This window comes from Artemia sp. Qi Xiang Cuo, chromosome 3 (genome assembly GCF_049724085.1).
Source record: "Artemia sp. Qi Xiang Cuo chromosome 3, ASM4972408v1, whole genome shotgun sequence".
NCBI classification, from domain to species: domain Eukaryota; kingdom Metazoa; phylum Arthropoda; class Branchiopoda; order Anostraca; family Artemiidae; genus Artemia; species Artemia sp. Qi Xiang Cuo.
Genome location: NC_142796.1, coordinates 88730359 through 88753235, shown reverse-complemented (window position 1 = coordinate 88753235; position 22877 = coordinate 88730359). Strand labels below are relative to the sequence as shown.

Genomic DNA, 22877 nt, shown 5'->3' with positions numbered 1-22877 from the left:
ATTTAAGAACAATATAGCTGTGTTTAGCTATAATTACTATTTGAATAAAATCAGTGTCGAAAGAAAGATAAAAATAGGCTCAAAATCAATCATGTAAATGAGAATATTCAAATAAAGAAGTCATCTCGTTACCCTAAATTTAGAAAAGGCGAAAAATATGTCTATTTAGGCATTATTTATAAGTCTAAACTCATTAAGTCACTAAATACAGTTACTAAATTTATCTGACATTTCCATCCCCTCCTATTTTTATGTTTTTGCAATCCATTTGTACCTTACCTTAAATATTGTTATTTATTTACATGGTTTAAATGCAATTAATCAGGATTTTAAGGGGCCGATACCTCAAATTATATCTTGAATAGGTCCGGGTATGATTTAGAAAACAGTCAGAAGTCTTTGAAAAATGGAGAGTAATTATATTTATTTATTAAGTTTTTAACTTATTACCTGCTTTAGCTGAAAAACATTTGCTCTGATTCTTACATCACAGATGAAACAAATTTTATTAGAGTCATTATGGAAAAAAGAACTATTCAATGTTTCACGAACGTCTTCAAACTGTATCGCATTTTCTACCCGTTTAAATTAGTCGATCAGAAAATGTGCTTTGAAAATAGATATTTTTGTTGTGTCTTAGTTTTTATAGTGACGGTAATGTCTTTTAATAGTGATATTATTGTTGGATGTTTGCATGAATAGCTGAAGTACCTAAGGTTAGTAAATAGAAAAGTCATAATGAGGAAACATTTTAGGCCACGGAAGGACTTTTAAAAAAAGGGTAACATTCTAAATGACATATTTAATAATTTTAGGTAAAAAATATCAGAATGAGATGTTCAAAACGTCTGCTTCTCTAAGTCCCGAAATATGAGGTCAGAAATGACGTTCTGATAAGTTTTTTCTTACACATTTTTAACTCTTAATGGAGCTGCTGTAGTGAAATTTGGAGGATGTAAAAAAAAAATTGGAAGGGAGGGGAACCCCTAGGAGGTTATAATTCCCCTAAAATGTCAATTAATCTCTGATGTTTCCCTTGTTCTGGCAACTGTGGACAGATTCATGTTAAACTTGCCATCCTCTCATACTTGTCTTAACTGTTACGCGCTTTTAACTCTTTTATTCCCTTTCATAAAATTCAATTAAAAATATGAATGATATATAGCTTTGTTTCATCCCTATGAAAGTTCTACTTCAAGAATATTCAATAATCAGATAAGAGGATTTTATAAACAAAGTCTGATATAATAGCTACGAAAATCCATGCTAATGAATTTTCCAGAAGTCTGCTCTGATGTCAGCTTGTTATCCCAGAATTTTTGACCGGTGAATGGCCTAGAAAAGGCATGTGATCTTGTACCAGTTGTATTCACTGAGCATGTTGCGTCACTCCCGTTAGTACGTCAATGCCCATATACGGACTCCCATTAGAATCTCCTGATGCCTCCCTACTGCTGTTTAACTTAAGAAGAGGCTCAGTCTTTCTCCCTGAAAAAGACTATGTCGACATAAAACAAACAGAAATTAATCAACATTAAAAGAAATTAAAACAAACAGAATACAAATGAATGTGCATTGTCAGTTCAATATACATATACTGATATTTAGTAATCCAAATGTTAATATTATTTGATTTATTAAAGTTATAAAAGTAAAAAAATTTATATTTTTTGTCAGTAAAGTGCAAATCATGTTCTGGCCTTGGGAAGGCATAAGGGTTTTGAGCCCAACTTATGTTAATTTCTGCTCGTTTTGAGTTTGACTTGGTTATGTATTGTAATTTCTCTTCGTTTTTGGTCTCATTTGTTTATCAATGCTGATTTGTGGTAGCTTCAAGCTTGGTAGATTATTTAATTTTATTTTTGCTTATTTTTTGTTTAATGGATTCTAAACGGAGTCAAACTCAAAATAATCGGAAATGGGAAGGCACTAGGACATCGACACGTCAGGACATCGACAGTCATATCATCGACACGTCGGGAAATCGACAGTCATATCATCGACACGTCGGGACATTCACAGTCACAATCGCTATCCGTCAGAACGTCGACAGTCATAACATCGACGTTTCAGTTCATTGACAGTCACAATCGCTACCTGTCCGAACGTCGACAGTCATAACATCGACACGTCAGTTCATTGACAGTCACTGTCGCTACCCATCAGGAAGTCGACCGTCAAAACATCGACACGTCATAACATCAATTTCTTTTTTCATAACGAAAATCCGTCAGAACCCCTAACAGTCAGAACATCGACAGTCATAACATCGACACGTCATAACATCTAAAATAATTTTCATATCGAAAATTCGTCAGAACCACTAAATGTCAGAACATCGACAGTCATAACATCGAAACGTCATAACATCTAAAATTTTAAAACTGTAGTTTTTTGGGGTTTAGGGTGGGAAAGGTACCTAAGTTAGTTTACATGTTTAATATGTGCTATGCTCTACCCCCCCCCCCTGATGTGCAAATATGTAGCCGAAATTTGTTTCTAAACTATTATATACTTATTACTATTCTATAAAATTATAATTTTTTTTCATAGCGAAAATTCGTCAGAACCACTAACCGTCAGAACGTCGACAGTCATAACATGCACATGTAATAACATCTAAAATAATTTTAGTTTTTATGAAGTGTCGATGTTATGACTGTTGACGTTCTGACGGGTGGCGATTGTGACTGTCGATGAACTGACGTGTCGATGCTATGACTGCCGACGTTCTGACGGGTAGCGATTGTGACTGTCGATGTCTTGACGTGTCGATGTTATGACTGTCAATCTCCTGACGTGTCGATGTTCTGACAGACTTTCCTTGTCGACGAAATGACGTTTAGTGCTTGTGACGGTTAGATGAAATGGTAGAGTCCCTCGGAGATTAACATGAGTAGGGCTGACACCCGTCATGCCTTTTCAAGGCCAGAACAAAATTTGTACTTTACTGAATTTTTATTTTTTAATGTTTTCACTTTTTATTTTTTAAAAATCAAAAATTATTAAGACTTCAATAAATAAATATTAGCATTTGTATATTAAACAGACAATGGATATTCATGTGCATTTTTGTATCACTAGGAAAAGGTAAATCTTTAGAGAATCTCCAAGGAAGTATTAAACTAAATCAAAATGTACTTTGTCTATCCCAAACATAAAAAAAAGATCTCAAATATCTTGAGAACGGCTAAGGGTATTAAATCGAAAATTTCAGAACATGTTAAGAGGAATGTTTTAAAGCAGTGGCAGGACTGCCAACTTTAGTCCATGCCCTCTTTAGCCCCCCCCTTCTCCAAAAACCTTTGATCAAAATTTCGAAAGAGAAATCTTGTTCAAAATAGTCTATAAGTAAAAAAAAACTATACCTACTAGGATGACATAACCTTCAGAAGTTTCAGAAAAGAATGCCAAGCACAATGAAAACATATTAAGTGCATGCTGGTTGTCAAAAGGGTGTATCAGTAATTTACAAGGAACAGGTGAGAGTATTAAGTTAAAACTTAGAGGATATATTGAAAATTTATTGAAGGACTACAGGCCCCACCCCCCATGCCATTTTTTAATTGTATTACTTATCCTTTAAACAGAGGAAATGTTTAATTCTAAGTGTGTCCTAAAAGGTTATGCTGAATAATGGTGAAACTTTGGGGAATATTGAGTGGCATTTTCATCTAAATCAAACTATATCATGTGCAACTAGTTTTTCAACTAGGCGTATTTTCTATTTCTCGAGAACGACTGAGGATAATAAGTTCAAACTTTGAGGACATGTTTAGCGAGATGTTGAAAAATTCTAAGAGGTATACCAGTCCTCCTTTCATATCCTTTTTAATTACAATCTCCCTAATCACTTCCAACCAAAATTTTGGAATAGCCATCTTCATCAAAACAGTCGAAAAGTTAAAAAAAAATATTTCCAAGGATGACAAAACCCCCCTACATCCCCAGGAGCAAGTATTGTACGTTATATAAGTTACCCTTTGTTCATATATAAGGTTCTTTATTGGGAAAAGGGGGGCATGATTTATCCTAATTCTTCAAAATAGTTAAGGGTATTAAGGTAAAACCCACAGGGGTCTGTCAAACAAACTAAAATCATGTTGAGAGGGAAGTTGAAAGAGGAATGGAGGACAACCAGCCCCCTCCCTCACCTCTTACCTTTTACATTGGAACATTAACATTAACATGGAATAATTTCTGTTCGTTGTAAGTTTTAATGTCGCTCCTTACTTTCAATTTAAAAAACTCGTTTTTTTTAATTTTTGAATGTTTCTAATTAATGCAGGTTTTGATATTGGCTCACCGTACATGAATAATTAAAACAAATTTTGCATATTTATTTTACTTTTGTTTGATTAAATGGTTTTCTCGAAAGTTGTTTAATTTTATTTACAAAAGTTTTTATTAGTAATAAATATACGTATCTTACGAATTAACTTACGCAACGAACTTCTATATTAATATATTTTTAATACGTATATCAGGGGGTTTTCCCCCTAGACAATACCTCGCTCTTTACGCTAAAGTTCGAATTTTGTTCCAATTCTTTAAAAATGACCCCTTAATGACAGAGGCTGTTATTTAGAATAAATAGCTCTTATGAAAGTACTAAAAAATATTTAGACTTAAAGAGCGAGGTATTAACTAGGGGATGAATTCAATCATATACGTAATAATTTTGGTTCGTTTTAAGTTTTAATGTTGCTTCTTATTTTCAGTTGAAAAACTTTGTTTTTAATCGAATTTCTGATGGTTTTTTAGTTAATACTGGGAAATCCGGCAGCCCCTTCATAGCAATATCCCTTCCCCTATGAAAACTTCCTCCATGCTAAGATCCTCCTGCATAACCTCCGACCCCCCCCCCCACTAAAAAAAATCTCCCCTGAAAACATCTGTATACTTCCGTATAACCAATACTATATATAAACATTGGGTAAAATTCATAACTTTCAGCCCTCCCCCCGGGGAATTTGGGGGATTAAGTTATCCTAAAAGACATAGTTATTATATTTTCGACCATTCTCAACAAAACGGCCATCTCAAAATTTTTATCGGGTGAGCTTTGGGAGAAAATGAGCGTGGGAGGGGACCTAGTTGCCCTCCATTTTTTGTCACTTAAAAAGGGCACTAGAACTCTTAATTTCATTTCCAATGAGCCCTCCCACGATATTCTAGGACCAATGGGTCGATATGATCACCCCAGGAGAAAAAAATTAAAATAAACACGCATCCGTGATCTTTCTTCTGGCAAAAAATAGAAATTTCATATTTTTGCAGATAGGAGCTTGAAACCTCTACGGTAGGGTTCTCTGATACGCTGAATCTGATGGTAGATTTTTATTAAGGTTCTATATATTTTAGGGGGTGTTTCTTCGAAAATCAGACAAAATTTCTCAGGAGAGTAACTTTTGATGGGTAGGACTAAACTTGATCAAACTTATATATTTGAAATCAGCATTAAAATATGATTATTTTGGTGTATCTATTGGTATTAAGGTTCTATAATTTTTAGGGGGTGTTTCTTCGAAAATCAGGCAAAATTTCTCAGGAGAGTAACTTTTGATGGGTAGGACTAAACTTGATGAAACTTATATATTTGAAATCAGCATTAAAATATGATTCTTTTGATGTATCTATTGGTATCAAAATTCCGAGTTTCGGTTATTATTGAGCCGGGTCGCTCCTTGCTTACAGTTCGGTACCACAAAATCAAAATTTTAGAGTTTCGGTTGCTATTGAGCCGGGTCGCTCCTTACTTACAGTTCGTTACCACCAACTGTTTGAAAAATGAAGACTCCTGTATTTTTTCGCCAGGAGAAAGATCGATGAAGCGTGTTTGTTTGTTATAGTTTTTTCTCACAGTTGATCTTATTGAACCAATAGCCCTAGAAGATCAGGAGAGGGATCTTTGATAAAAAAAATTTCAAGTGACAAAAAATATTGGACGGCAACTAGGCCCCCTCCTACATCCCTTTTTCTTTAGAGACATCCGAAAAATTTTTAAGATAGACATTTTTTCAGTATAGTCGAAAGGTCCAATAAGTAAGCCTAATTGGGATAACATGACCCTAAATTCCCCTGGGAGAAAGGGTGTCAATTATGATTTTATTTTTTCATTGTTTGCATATGGTGTTTGCTGCTGAGAAAAATACTGAAATTTCTCTGAGAGAAATTTACTGCAGGGAAGGTGATTTTTTAAGGGTAAAAATAACGTTGTCAGGGGAAGGCGAGTTTTCAAAGAAAATTGTAGACAGGTGAAGGGGGGGGGGGATTTCCTGGCGTGATTTGATCAGAAACTAAATAAAATATTTTTTTTTCAACTTGAAGTAAGATAGGGCTAACACATTAAAGCTTAAAACGAACAGAACGTTTTTTTAATACGTGGAGTAGTCCTTCCCCTCGATCCCTCGATCCTTTCTTTTTGTATCGATCTTTTAAGAACGACTCGTGAAACGAAAAGGTCATTTATTTGGGATAAAGCTCTTTTAAAGTATTAATAAAGTTGTTTCAAGACTTAAAACTTGAGCGTAAATAGCGAGGGATTGAGGAGACATCAACACCCCTCATATACGGTGAGTTATTTTCCTTTAGTCAAGGTTTTAAAGATAGAACGATTTGCCTCTCAAGCAGCAAATTATAATACGCAACTAAATAAACCAATAAAATGAAACCCCACACCACAGATCATTGCCGTATCAAAGATTCTAGTCTAGGGGGGTCAGTAGCTAGTGGGAGGAGAGGGGTTTGCAAAAATAACGTTACAAAACACAGCAAACATTTTAAACTTGTAATTTTGTTACTTTTGTTCAAGTTAGATAAAGTTTCTGCGGAAAGGTTCAAACAAATTGGCCCCCCTTGGATATGGCCCTGTCTTGTGTTCTTCCGTGCCTTCTTTAGCACATAGGGCGTCGGCAAGGAGGCTAAGTGAATAAAATAAAATGTTATTAACACGGAGAATAGGATGGATTTCCCGTTTTTTCTTTTTTTGTTTTTTTTTTTCGTCGTTGCTCAATACATATCTAACATTCCTTTTATTATGTTTCAGATGTGGGTAATTCTATTATCCCTCAGCGTGACTTTTTCGCCAAGTGTAGCAGTGGAAATTGAAAGCACAATGGCAGAAGGTGTTGATGGCCAAGAGAGATTCATTTTTGTCACGAAAACAATTACAAACCTAATTATAACAACAAGCACCACTGCTGGGGGTCTTCAAACATGGTGCTACACCGTTGTTTCGGGTCTTATACCAGTGTTTTCAACAGGCACGTTTTCGTCTGATTCATACCTGGGGACAAATACGATCTTTGTCAATTCTGCATCTGCTTGCAGAAAGAGACGCTGGTCTTTTGAAAACCCATTTGACGAATCATTAAAAGGAATTTTGTTTCCATCTGCTATTGCCGCCAAAGAAGATGTAACTGCGGCTGTTGCACTTGGCCAGTAAGTAAAGATTCTTATCACACAGTCAATGGAATATACAGTAGGATCTATGGCTCTGGTGTTACTATGATTCCATTTAAGGGTGTAATTAACCATTTTGAAATTCAAACGAGTCGTTTCGGGACCCACCAAAACCCACAATTGGCACTACTAATGACGCATTTTCACAGGTTGTCAGATATACTTATGCTGTGATTAGTGATTAGCACCATAATAAACATATACTTTTTTGTAAACAACGCAGAAAGCAACAATTTTTAATTCGGGGACGTGACAAAGGCCATGGAATCTCTATTTTAAAATGTGTTTGAGCCCAGTAGTATCAATTCACAAAGATTAGGACTGGGGGGGGTGAATAAAGATCTAAGCGTTTACCACCCGGAACCCATTCCCCAGCGGAAAATACCGCCCGGAAAATACCCCCCGGAGAAAAACCCTGCGGAAAATCCCCCCGTAGAAAATACCCCGCGGTAAATACCCCCTCCCCGGCGGAAAAAAAACTCAGAGAATAATCCCTCGCCCCGGTAAATATCCCCGGAGAATACCCCCCTGTCAAAAATAAGGTTTTCCAAATTTGAGAATTTTATTTGAGTTTAATTTTTTTAATTTTCGTAGGGGGAAGGAATTTTGGTACTTGTGTATTAGCGACACTCACTCAAGTTTACGCTGTGTGAAATTCGAGAACACACTGGTTTTTTCGTTAGTTTCTTCGTTACTTTATAAACAAATTTGGGCTATAGATTTGCACATTAGGGGGGGGGGGGTAAAGTATAGCGGGTCGGCAAGCAAAATGTGTTTGGTACGATTATTCTGCGTATTAGATAAATAGATAGATAAGTGTATTTTAAAGCCAAATATACGGCCATGAACACAGTAAAATAACATAAATGAAAGACATAAACTTTTGCATAACATAAATTTTGATCAGGGATCATCATAAAACACTTAAATGAAACACTACATTAACCTAATAATAGCAATATAATAGTAGTAATAATAAATTATTTAAATATGTTTAAAATTTATTAAGTTTTATTTATAAGTGCATAGTTAGTTACACAAGAAAATTGTCTTCTTACAATAGAAATGAGTGTGAAGCAGTAGAAAGTGGAACCTCCAACAACTAATTACAAGGAAAAAAACAGCCAAGGTTTTGACTGAAATCGATTTGCACTGATGCTTTAATGCAGTAGTTCCCAACTGGTTTTGGGCCATGCCTTACCAATTTAACACACCTCTTTTTTGAGCAATTCTAAAATCTTGACACACCCCTTGTGACGTTAAATTTTGTTATTCAAAATGTTATGTTCGTTCACCTAAAAGAAGCTTACAAAACTATTAACTTGGTATCTTTTTCTGGACCGTCCTCTTGGCATATTCTATGCTAATGACAAATATTATCTGAATTCAATACATTTTATGTAATGCATAACGTCATTGTAATACTATCATGTATTTTGTTTTGCTCTTTATGTATCTTTTCATGTATCTTTCGATAACTCACAAAAATATCGCTATGCTGGTCCCCCCAAAAATATGGGGGGACCAGCACACTATGTTGGGAATCATGCCTTTGAGGTTAACAGAAAATTCAAGTATAATAATAACCACCAAGATAGGTCAATTACCTTGACGAACATACTGCTGAGTCTTGGACTCGAACCTTTGTTAAATTAACTAAAAAACAAGTTTTTTAACTGAGCGACATTAAAACTTAAAACGAACAGAAATTGTTCCGTATATGAAAGCGGCTGTCAACGCCTCGCTCTTTACGCTAAAGTTTTTTATTGTTTAAAAAAATAAAGTTGTAAGACAGAGTCAAACTTTAGCGTAAAGAGCGAGGTGTTGAGGAGGGGACAGCCCCTTTCATATACGGAATAGTTTCTGTTCGTTTTAAGTTTTAATGTCGCTCCTTACTTTCAGTTAAAAAAAACTAGTTGTTTTAAGTTAATTTCTGAACGTTTTTGAATTAATGCAGCTTTGATTTTGACTCACCGTACATGAATAATTAAAACGAAATTCGCATATTAATTTTCCTTTTTTTCGCTAATTGGCTTTTTCGAAATTTTGTTCTGAAGTAACTTACGAATTAACTTACGCAACGAATTTCTATATTTGTATGTTTTTATTACGTATTCTAGGGAGTTCGCTCCCTAGTCAATACCTTGCTCTTTACGCTAAAGTTCGAATTTTGGTCGAATCACAAATCCCCGAATCACAAAGGCCGGTTAATTAGAATAGATAGTCCTTTTGAAAGTACTCAAACAACTTTAGCGTAAAGAGCGAGGTATTGACTAGGGGGGTGAACCCTCTCATATACGCAATAATTTCTGTTCGTTTTAAATTTTAATGTTGCTTCATACTTTCAGTTGAAAGAAAACTTGTTTTTTTTTATTTAATTTCTAATCGTTTTTTAAATAATGCTGGGATATCTGGCGCCCCTTCATAGAAATGTCCCTTCCCCCAAAGAAAGATCCTCCCCCGTAACCCCTACTCTGAACCCGACCCCCACTAGAAAAAAAACCCTCGTGAATACGCCTGTATACTTACCAATAACCAAAACAATATGTAAACAATGGGCAAAGTTCATAACTTGCAGCCCTTCCCCTGGGAACTGTGGAGGATTACGTCATCTTCAAAGACATATTAATTAGGTTTTGGACTATGCTGAACAAAATGGTTATCTCAAATTTTTTATTGGGTGACTTCGGGAAAAAAATGACCATGGGAGGGGGTCAAGTTGTCCTCCAATTCTTTTGGTCACTTAAAAAGGGCACTAGAACTTTTAATTTCCGTTCGAATGAACCCTCTCACAATATTCTAGGACTACCGGATTGATAAGATTACCCCTGGGAAAAAAAACAAAAAAACAACAACAAAAAATAAACACGCATCCGTGATCTTTCTTCTGGCAAAAAATACAAAATTCCACATTTTTGCATATAGGAGCTTTAAACCTCATAGTAGGGTTCGCTGATACGCTGAATCTGATGGTGTGATTTACATTAAAGTTCTATGACATTTAGGGGTTTTTTCACCCTTTTTTCGAAAATAAGGCAAATTTTCTCAGGCACGTAACTTTTGATGGGTTATGATGGGGGACTAAACTTAATGAAACTTATATATTTGAAATCAGCATAAAAATCTGATTATTCTGATGTATCTATTTGTATCAAAATTCTGTTTTTTAGAGCTTCGGTTACTATTGAGCCGGCTCGCTCCTTACTTACAGTTTGTTACCACGAACAGTTTGGCAACAGATCTTGCATCAATCTCATAACAAAATCACTTAACCTTAAAAAGGAAAAAGAAACTGTTTCATTTAACTCTTCAGTAAGTGTGTTTTCTTACAGAGCAGACCAAGGCACAGTTGAAGAAATTGAAACTTCTCGTGAATTAACTGAAAAAGAGGCAAGATTGGGATTAAGCTTGATTCACACTGTTACTCAAACGCTGACAGCAATTTCAAGCATTATCACAACCACACAGTTCAGATCAGTGACCCTGACCTGTACCCCGTTGAATCTTGGAATTGGTCCCTGTTAAACTGATTGTTTGCTGTATATTAATAAATATAACTGCATTATTTTATGTTTCTTTGCTTAGTAAGTTGTTATCACACAGAGAAAAACAAAAATATAGCTACAGAACTTGCAACCGCTCAATAACTAAGCTTTATTTTACACTAACACTCAAACTCCATTATATATAAAAATTAATTGAAATTCAAACGTGTAATTTTTGATAGCAGATTATTATTTGCTCAAACTATCAAACTGAGCTTGAATCATGCTGACGCTAAAAAGAATTTAAAAAAAAACACCTTTTTCTTAATTATTTCTTACTATAAAATGTTACTATTAAATTAAACCCCTTCATAATTGTCTGAATCGTACAACAGTTTCACTATTTTAGATGAATTTTTGTGACTATACTTATTTTCTTAAAGAGGAATCGAAGAAATAGTTGCAAAAATGGCAAGTACTACAGAGATTATTCGCAAAAGCTATTGCTTAACAAATTCAAATTTATCCAGGCTAAAATCCATGATCATAAAAAAACAACAAGTTATTATCTTGGCCTATCAATCGAAATACTACCATACCATAGAGTACTTTAAAAAGGTTAATAAACTCATATTAAACTTGGAGCACATTACCAAAATTTCGTCGTTTTGTTGAAAAATCCACCTTGATTCTCCCTATTAATAAAATGTCAATTTTAAAAGGAATTGTCTTTTAAATTGAATAGAAACATTTTAAGGTAAAAAAAAACTGCAACAATACATATCAAAATACTAAGAATTGTGTTTGATTCGCACTTTTTTTTCATATTTTTGCTCATATGTGAATTCTCAGACAAAAAGAAGTTTGTTTTTTATTAATAAATTCGTCCTTATTTATGTTTAGTTGTCTAGTAAGTTTGATTTTTTACAGAGCAACCGAAGCTGCATTTGCTGAAATTGAAAGTTCTCGTGAATTAAGTGAAATAGAGCCAAGATTCGGACTGAGCTTGATTCACACTATTATTCAGACGTTGACTGCGATTTCAACCATATTTACCACAACTCAGGTTAAATCCGTGTTTCTAACATGCACGCCATTAGATCTTGGTCTCAGTTCTGGACTTAGACTTGGACTTGAGTCTTGCACGCTATAAAATCCAAGTAATAAGTCGAAGTCTTTGTAATTACCTCCCTATTTCAAATTTAGCGTTTTTTAATTACCTTAACCAAATTGATACTTTTACTGAAACAGCATTTTTTAAACGTTAATTTAGCTTCTTTGAATAGCGTCATTTCAAATTAAAAGCGACATTAACAATACTAAGAAATAAGCTTGATGCACACTAATGTTTAAATATAATTCACAAAAACAGTAAAACTAAGATAGATCTTAAGAAATGTATCCTTAGAAAATGTATTTTCTTAGAAAATTTATTTTATTGTTATTTACTTTCGGTTGTCTAGTAAGTTTGCTTTCTTACAGGACAAACGAAGCTGCCGTTGCTGAAATTGAAAGTTCTCGCGAATTAACTGAAAATGAGCCAAGATTCATAAAAGCATTGAGCTTGATACATACTGTTACTCAGACCTTGACAGCGATTTCATCCATAATTACCACCACTCAGGTTAAATCCGTGACCCTAACCTGCACACCTTTGGATCTTGGACTTAGTTCTTGTACATCTTCTTAAATCCGTGTTAAGTCAGTGCAATAATTATTATTTTATCGAGCTAAATAAACGTAATTTTCATGGATTTATTGATCTCACATTTATCATTTTCCTAACACCACCACTTATTGAGATATTAGTAAATCTTACATGCTCTTAAAAATTTAATTCGTGATCGAAATTTTTAAAACTCAAAAGTTAAGTTTGGATTAAACCCTACTCAAGGATTTTCTCAAGGAACCCCACCTGGATTCTGAGAAAATTACCTATTACATCGCAGAAAAGTTAACTCGCTTTTATTTTCAATTTCCACTCCAGCATTCTTAATATATATATATATATATATATATATATATATATATATATATATATATATATATATATATATATATATATATATATATATATATATATATATATATATATATATATATATATATATATATATATATATATATATATATATATATATATATATATATATATATATATATATATATATAATATATATATATATATTTATATATAATATATATGGAGTTTCAAATGAGAGCTCCCTGCTCACTCTCTCTCTGTCACCTAGTTTACGCCTCAAAGCGATACTTGCACGAACATGACATAGTAGACTCAGTCTTGACATATAAGATATAGGCTTCAGATAATAGATTTAAGATTGACAGAAGATTTGGGCCTGGCATAGTACATTTACGCTTGCCATAGTACATTTGGGCTCGTCATAGACAATTTATGAGTCTACTACTCAGTAGGGGCCTCCCCCAGGCCACTAAGTGCGTCCTCTGGTGGCGCAAGGGAATTTCCTTACGGATATGTAGGGTACATCCATACGAGGTATAGAGCAAGGGGGACCTTTTCCCTGGGGTACCTTGTCCCTGGGGGTCCAATATAGGAACTGTGGGCACCCTCACCTGGGGGCCGTAAATACAGGTGGAGGATGAAGAAGGCTCCTCAAATGTACACTCAGTAGAGCCAACTGGTTCGCACACATGTCCTGTGAGTTGACGCAGAACACCGTCGTGGGAGGATCCTCTATAAAAGAAATGTTGATGCAGGGTATAAAATCCAATTCTATGCATAATGGAATCTGCAAAAGGTTGCGTCTAACCTGTGGGAGTACATACAAGACTGGGGTCAATTTTATTCCTACTTAAGGAGTAACACCCCTCGAGAATATTATAGCCTAGTAAACGACACAGAATTCGCACGGGATTCTGATTAATGGATAATTCTTCTAGAATTAATCTGTTTGGAAGGCTGTTTTCGGGCTGAAAAACCTCTTCCTAGCCAATTTATCTACTATGGGATGCCTCCCCGTGGTAGCATTATCAAACAGTTCGTGGTAACGAACTGTAAGTAAGGAGCGACCCGGCTCAATGGTAACCGAAACTCTAAAAAACGGTATTTTGATACCAATAGATACCTCAAAAGAATCAAATTTTAATTCTGATTTCAAATATATAAGTTTCATCAAGTTTAATCTTACCTATCAAAAGTGACGCGCCTGAGAAAATTTGGCTAATTTTCGAGAAAAGGGGGAAAGACCCCCTAAAAGTTATAGAAACTTAATGAAAATCACACCATCATATTCAGTGTATCAGAGAACCCTACTGTAGAGGTTTCAAGCTCCTATCTACAAAAAATGTGGAATTTTCCATTTTTTGCCAGAAGAAAGATCACGGATGCGTGTTTATTTCTTGTTTTTTTTTGTTTTTTTTCTTTTTCCCAGGGGTGATCGTATCGACCTAGTGGTCCTAGAATATCGTGGGAGGGCTTATTGGAACGGAAATTAAAAGTTTTAGTGCCATTTTTAAGTGACCAAAAGAAATGGAGGGCAACTAGGCCCCCTCCCACGCTCAATTTTTTCCCAAAGTCACCCGATCAAAATTTTGAGATAGCCATTTGGTCAGCATGGTCGAAAATATTATAATTATGTCTTTTGAATGACTTAATCCCTCAAAGCCCTCAGGGGGAGGGCTTAAAGTTATGAACTTTACCCAATGTTAACGTATAGTATTGGTTATTCGGACCCGGCTCAATGGTAACCGAAACTCTAGAAAACGGTATTTTGATACAAATAGATACATCAAACGAATCGAATTTTAATGCTGATTTCAAATATATAAGTTTCATCAAGTTTAATCTTACCCATCAAAAGTTACGCGCCTGAGAAAATTTTACTGATTTTCGAAAAAAGGGGGAAAGACCCCCTAAAAACTATAGAACCTTCATGAAAATTACACCATCACATTCCGCGTATCAGAGAACCCTATTGTAGAGGTTTCAAACTCCTATCTACAAAAATGTGGAATTTTGCATTTTTTTTTTGCCAGAAGAAAGATCACGGGTGCGTGTTTATTTGTTTTTTTTTCCCAGGGGTGATCGTATCGACACAGTGGTCCTAGAATATCGTGAGAGGGCTCATTGGAATGTAAATTAAAAGTTCTAGAGCCCTTTTTAAGTGACTAAAAAAAATGGAGGGCAACTAGGCCCCCTCCCACGCTCATTTTTTTCCCAAAGTCACCTGATCAAAATTTTGAGATAGCCATTTTGTTCAGCATATTCATAAATATTAGAAGTATGTCTTTTAGGATGACTTAATTCCCCGAAGTTCCCGGGAGGAGGGCTGAAAGTTATGAACTTTACCCAATGTTAACATATCGTATTGGTTATTGGGAAGTATACAGTACATACGTTTTCAGAGGAGATTTTTCCTGGTAGTGGGGGGGGGTCGGGGGTTATGTGGGTGGATATTTCCATGAAGGAAGTTTTCTAGGGAAAGGGACATTTCTATGAAGGGGACGCCGGACTTCCCAGCATTATTTAAAAAAAAGATCAGAAATTAAATATAAAAAAACACGTTTTTCAACTGCAACAGCAGCAACATCAAAACTTTAAACGAAGAGAAAATATTACATATATGATTGGGTTCACCCCCTTGTTAATACCTCACTCTTTAAGCCAGAGATTTCTTAGTAGTTTCATAAGAGCTATTTATTCTAATTAACGGCCTTTTTTATTAAGCGGTCAGTTTTAAAGAATTGGAACAAAATTCGAACTTTCGCTTAAAGAGCAAGGTATTGACTAGGGGGCGATCCCCTTAATATACGTATTAAAAATATATGAATAGAGAAGTTCGTTACGTAAATTAATTCGTAAGTTACGTATATTTATTACTAATAACAACGTTCGTAAATAAAATGAAGCAAGTTTCAAGAAAGCCATTTAACCAAATAAAAGTAAATTAAAATGAAAATTTTGTTTTAATTATTCATTTACTGTGAGCCAAGATCAAAACCTGCATTTATTCAAAAACGTTCAAAAATTAAATAAAAAAAAAAAGGTTTTTTAACTGAAAGTAAGGAGCGACATTAAAACTTAAAACGAACAGAAATTATTCCGTCTATGAAAGGAGCTGTCCCCTCCTCAACGCCTTGCTCTTTACGCTAAAGTTTGACTTTCTCAGAACTCTAATTTTTTAAACAATAAAAAACTTTAGCGTAAAGAGCAAGGCGTTGAGGAAGGATAGTCCCTTCCATACACAGAATAATTTCTGTTCGTTTTAAGTTTTAATGTCGCTCCTTACTTTCAGTTAAAAAAACTTTTTTTTTTAATTTAATATTTATAAGCGTGTATATATCATGAGTTACAGGTAATTGGCTTGAGACTTTATGTGCAGGAGTTCCACTTGTGTGGATAGAAGAGCATCGCCAAGTAAGGAAAACCACATTTCACAAAGCCTCCATTCATACGGAATGTCCTAGGGACTTCATACTGTCCGGTTTTAAGCCGGTTTAAGTGCTTCGGTATAGACGCGAGAAGATCTGTCGGTACCCTTCCTGCACTTTTATCCGGTATCATTGTTTTTCCTTAGGCCAAAATAATTTCAATGATCAATAGAATTAATAGTTATTAACAAATAACTATCGTATTGACATTTTGACTGAAGAATTCAGACGATTTGCACTGGACTTAAAAGGATTTTCAGAAACTCGTATCCCTGAATTTGAAGGTGTTAGCAATAGAATACTAATTGCTCATTTTATGACTAAAACTTTCAGGGTATCAGTTATAGTAGTATGCTTCCCTGTAGAACCGACTGACGGAGATAGTAGTGATTCAGATGAATTTCACTTACAGCTATAGGAACAAATAGACAGGGTCCAAGGTAAAAATATAGTATTTCTTTTGGGAGATTTCAACACCCAGGTCAGTGGAAGCAGAGATGGATGGTATCCTAGCCTAAGTAAATTTGGTGTATGAGAAGAAAACAGTAATGGATACGGACTGCTGTAATTTTCCAGGTTTAGCAATCTAACAACAACCAATACCGTATTTGGTCAGCAAATAGCCCATAAGTTCACATGGTATTCACGTGATGGTAAGACAGCTAAAGTTATTGATTTTGTTATTGTAAACCGAAGACAGGCAGGATCAATATGAGATACTAGGGCATATATTAGTGCTGTTATTGATGTTAAAAGTAAAGATCACTATCAAGTAGTGTCTAGGGTTATGTAAACCTTAAATTTAGGAAGGGTAGCTAACTCCAGAGAACTTTTGATATTGGTAGACTCCAGGATGAGAATTTGATTAAAACTTTCCAGGAACAGTTCAATACTAAATCGGAGAGTTTGAAAATTGACATTGTAAAAGATGAATGGATAATTTTAGGAAAATAATCTGTGCAGTTGCTGACGGTGCCTTAGGAAAAAAAAGTTAGGAACGCCGCTTGGAAGATTAGTGAAAAGGCTTAATGTTTAATAGAGAGGAGAAGGGCCTTGTACAAGAATTACCGGAGCGATAGAATACATAAAAAAAAGTGGAATGTAAAAAGTGGAGAAAACATTAATATATGAACTAAGGAAGTGTGAAGTGGAGAGCAGGGATAAAATTGCCGGAGATCTGGAAGATGCAGCAGGACGGCATTATATTAAAATATTGTACTGGCATGTTAATAAATTGCGAGAGAGTAGTCAGTCCGGACTTGCCCCAGTTAAAGATAGGAACGGGCCGCAATTAGTCCTTAGGCCAAACTCGTATTTGGCCTAAGGAAAAATAATGATTGGAGGGGCTAGTTGCCCTCCAATCACTTTCGACTATCTCGGATAAAAGTGCAGGAAGGGTACCGACAGATCTTCTCGAGTCTATACCGAAGCACTTAAGCCGGCTTAGAACCAGACAGTATGAAGTCCCTAGGACATTCATCATGAATGGAGGCTTTGTCAAATGTGGTTTTCCTTACTTGGCGATGCTCTTCTATGCCGATGTCTTAACGATGATGCCGGTGTCTTAATTGTACAAACTGCAGTCAGTTATGCTGAAACTCTGTCGACCTCTTTGATTTAGAATGATACCGACCTATTAATAGTTATGATAATATTGTGTTCATTTGCTCCACAGTTTCATTATCTATGTTCATTTTCGTGTTACAAATAAAAATGTAAATAAATAAACTAGTCCTTCACTGTAACATGCCTAGCTTCATGCATGTGATATCTTTATGCAGACTAGCACACATGAAAATAACCGACAAGTGTATGGCATAAAAAGGATCAAGAATCAACTAGGAATCGAAGCAGCAGAAAATCTATTCATTTGCCACGCAATGTCTGACTGCGATACAACATCTAGATTTCACGGCGTAGGGAAACCAGCAGTTGTTTTCTTTTCAATTAAAGATGGTATCTTTGAAAATGCTTGCAAATCTTCATGATAGCAGGATCCAACCACCAGGAGATCAGCGAAGCTGGAGAGAAAGCTTTGCTCCGCATATACAAAGGGAAAAGTAATGAAAAGACCCTTAAGGATATCCAGGTGCGGTTATTTACTATGCGGGTTACAAGTTCAAATACTTTCGTTCAGGCAGAGCGACTTCCGCCAACTTTGGCTACCGCAAAGTACCACTTTTACAGGTGCTATTTGCAAAAATTGAAGTGGCAAGACGCGTCCATTACGCTAAAACCCGAAGAGTTGTGTTGGAGCCTCTTTTCATCATAGATTATATATCTTCCCACTATCAAAGATACTTTATCAGCACCAGAAAATTTGCTGAAAATGGTGCGGTGCTAGAAACAGGCAAGTGCGAGTCTCTCAGATGCAGCTGCCGTCGAAATGGTTTACACTGGAGCTTTACCTGCGGGGAGTGTAAATGGGTGTTTTGTGCCAATGCTGCAGCAAGACAGGATGAGGACGATAACAAAGACGAGTAGAAAGAAGAATGAGCTTTAGGTTGTGCTTTGAACTCAAAATATTTTTGAAATTAATTTACCTGAGTTCTAAACGTTCCTTTTTATAACTGATTTGTCTAAAGTTTTGACCTTAATTGAAGAATTGGTATTGGTTATTGGGAAGTATTAAACATTTTCAGGAAGGATTTTTTATGGGTGGGGGGGGGGGCTGGAGGAGGGGGTTTCTCGGGAGAATATTTCCGTGGAGGATATTTCTTTGGGGTAAGGGAAATTTCTATGAAGAGGGCGCCTGATTTCCAAGCATTATTTAAAAAAGATCAGAAATTAAATTTAAAAAAAACAAGCTTTTTCAACTGAAAGTAAGAAGCAACATTAGAACTTAAAACGAACAGAAATTATTACGTATATGAGGGGGTTCTCCCCCAAATCAATGCCTCGCTCTTTACCCTATAGTTTTTTTTAGTGCTTTCAAGAGAGCTATCTATTCTAATTAAACGGCCTTTGTGATTGAGGGGTTTGTGAATGAATGTTTTTTTTAACTTTTAACGTGAAGAGCGTGGTATTGACTAAGGGGAGAAGCCCCTCATATACGTAATAACATATACGTAATAAAAAAAAAACAATAAAAAAAAACAAGCGATACGGCTCAATAGTAATCGAAACTTTTAAAAACGGAATTTTGATAAATGTATCAAAAGAATAGGCTTGTAATGCTGATTCTAAATATATAAATTTTAGTATTACTCATCAAAGGCTACGTGCCTGAGAAAATTTACTTGATTTTTTAAAGAAGGGGGAAACATCCCCTGCAAGTGAAAGAATTTTAATTAAAATCACACTGTCAGATTCAGCGTATGAGAAAACCCTATTACATAGGTTTCATGCTCATATCTGCCAAAAGCTGCAACTTTGTATTTTTTGCCAGAAGAAAAATATACGAATATAGAAGTTTGTTACGCAAGTTAATTTGTAAATTACGTCAGAAACAAATTTAGAGACAGCCATTTAGTAAAAGAAAAGTAAAATTTTTATGCAAATTTTGTTTACTTATTCAATGGCGGTTAACCAAAATAAAAGCTGCATTAACTAAAAAATGACCAGAAATTAAATAAAAAAAACAAGTTTTTTTAAACTTAAAGTAAGGAGCAACATTAAAATTTAAAACGAACAGAAATTATTCCGTGTATGAAAGGGGCTGTCCCCTCCTCAACACCTCGCTCTTTACGCTAAAGTTTGACTCTGTCTCACAACTTGATTTTTTAAAACAATAAAAAACTTTAGCGTAAAGAGCGAGACGTTAAGGAGGGGACAGCCCCTTTCATATACGGAATAATTTCTGTTCGTTTTAAGTTTTAATGTCGCTCCTTACTTTCAGTTTAAAAAACTTGTTTTTTCATTTAATAACTTAAAGATCTATCTACAGGAGCTGTGGAGTGTCATGTTATCTCACAAAGTATAGTTTTGGGACCTTTCAACTATACTGAACAAAATGGCTATCTCAACATTTTGATTGAACAAGCTTGGGCAAAAAGGAACGCGGGAGGGGGGCTAGTTGCCCTCCAATCTTTTGGGTATTTTAGAATAGTACTAGAACTTTTAATTTCCGTTTAAATGAGCCCTCTCCCAATGTTATTGGACCATTGATTCCATACGATCACCCCCCCCCCCCCAAAAAAAAAAAATAAAGACGACAAATAGACACACATTCGTGATCTTTCGTCTGCAAAAAAAAAAATCCACATTTTTGCAGATAGGGGCTTGAAACCTTTATAAAAGCGTTCTCGGATAACAAAAAAAAAACCATAGGTAATACACAATCATTTCATTAATAAAGACCCATGTGTATTCAATATCTTATGTCTGTGTCGGACAGCTTGAACGAAAAGCTTGATCATAAGAACTATGTAAAGACTCATTCAGTAGGAAATCGAAAAAACCACTGTATTTCTAAGGTTCAAACACAAGTAAGATTTCCTACTGAAATACACGTTCATGGTTCAAATACCTGTATGATTTGAGGTTCGCCAGCTCACACGTACGCTTTTTGTTCACCCTGCAACCCTTTTGGTATTAAATAAAAAGAAAAGTTTTTTTTAACTGAAAGTAAGTAGCGACATTAAAACTTAAAACGAACAAAAATTATTCCGTATGTGAAAGTGGCTGTCCCCTCCTCAATGCCTCGTTCTTTACGCTAAAATTAGACTCTTTCTCAAAACTCTATTTTTTTGAAACAATAGAAAACTTTAGTGCAAAGAGCGAGGCGTTGAGGAGGGGACAGCCCCTTACATATACGGAATAATTTCTGTTCGTTTTAAGTTTTAATGTCGCTCCTTACTTTCAGTTAAAAAAACTTGTTTTTTACTTAATTTTTGAACGTTTTTGAATTAATGTATGTTTTGATTTTGGCTCACCGTACATGAATAATTAAAACAAAATTTGCCTTACTAATTTTACTTTTATTTGGTTAAATGGCTTTCTTGAAAGTTGTTTAATTTTATTTACGAACCTTTTATTAGTAATAAATATACGTAATTTACGAATTAACTTACGTAACGAACTTCTATATTCTTATATTTTTAATAAGTATATTAGGGAGTTCGCCCCCTAGTCAATATCTTGCTTTTTACGCTAAAGTTCAAATTTTGTTTCAATTCTTAAAAAATGACCCCTTGATCACAAAGGTCGTTAATTAAAATAAATAGCTGTTATGAGAGTACTGAAAAATCTTTGGCTTAAAGACCGAGGTATTGACTAGAGGGGGAAACCGATCATATACGTAATAATTTCTGTTCGTTTTAAGTTTTCATTTTGCTCCTTACTTTCAGTTGAAAAACTTTTTTTTTATTTAATTTCTAGTCGTTTTTTTAAATAATGCTGGGATATCCGGTGCCCCCTTCATAGGAATGTCCCTTCCCCTATGAAAACTTCCTCCATGGAAAGATCATCCCACATAACCCTGGACACCCCCCCCCTACTAACAGAAAGAATCCCCCCTGAAAACATCTGTATATTTCCCAATATCCAATACTATATGTAAACATTGGGTAAAGTTCATAACTTTCAGCCCTCCCCTCGGGGACTTTGGGGCATTAAGTCATCCTAAAAGACATAGTTATTATATTATAGACCATGCTGAACAAAATGGCTTTCTGAAAATTTTGATCGGGTGACTTTGGGAAAAAATGGGCGTGGGACGGGGCCTAGTCGCTTTCTATTGTTTGGTCACTTAAAAAGGTTACTAGAACTTTTAATTTCCGTTGCCCTAAATTATATCAATACCCGTTCTTCGTAGATATAGTTGAGACGGTCCGTATGTTTTTTCATGGTTATATTGTCGTATTAGAGCCCTTTAGAATATTTTGCTTTCCAGGATTTCCCAGAGTTTTCCAGGGATATACTCTTGAAATGACAAATGTTCCTGAGAAGATCAAAAGACTTTATTTGCAATAGAGTTTTATAATAGTGTATCTGCAATATTTCGAGAATGGCTTGAGAATCTAGTTGAATCCTTAAGAAAGTATTGAGAGGGGCAAGTAGGCCTCAAATTTTGACTTACGGAGGAAGGAATGAAAATAAATGAAAATATTCTATTTGCATCCAGGTTACCCTAATTGAATATTCACCGTGTCTTTAGGTGAAACGTGGATCAAGTCGAATTTTTTAAGTAGTATAAGTGGGGGACACCAAGACCTCAAATCTCTACTTGGTGGATTTGGAAATGGCGATCGACTTTTAAATATTTTGTGGTTGGTCCACCTGAAAGTTTTACATTACAAGCCTCTATGAGACTTAGAACCTATCCACAGTCAGGTTATGAGGTAAATCGAATACTTCATGTGAACCGTGGTCTTAAACGTACCATATTTTCAATATATTCAGGACCGCTTAGTTGATTGAGGTCCATTTTCAGATGGCTCTAGAGTGACCGAGTTTGCCTAAAATATCCGCAGGGAGGAAGGAAAAGAGAAGGGGTGCTACAAAATTTAGTTGATTCTTTCAAGGATTCTGCGCTGTGAGTCTATTTAGGACCTAAAATGTATGCACCTTGAAGTC

At 35.2% G+C, this 22877-nt stretch overlaps 1 protein-coding gene across 2 annotated transcripts in view; it reads left to right on the top strand.

The window, feature by feature from the left end:
- The window catches only part of LOC148954717 (uncharacterized), a 38684-nt gene extending 25981 nt beyond the window's left edge, over positions 1-12703 (top strand). Inside the window, exons 2-3 of one of the 2 annotated variants that reach the window (XM_089086704.1) lie at positions 7049-7443; positions 12432-12703. In XM_089086704.1, coding sequence (XP_088942830.1) covers positions 7049-7443; positions 12432-12639 — 603 coding nt within the window. In that variant the 3' untranslated portion in view covers positions 12640-12703. Of the gene's footprint in view, positions 1-7048; positions 7444-10796; positions 11030-12431 lie in introns of those variants that run through there. The other variant, XM_089086706.1, reaches the window with a different exon arrangement.
- Positions 12704-22877: the final 10174 nt, after the last annotated feature.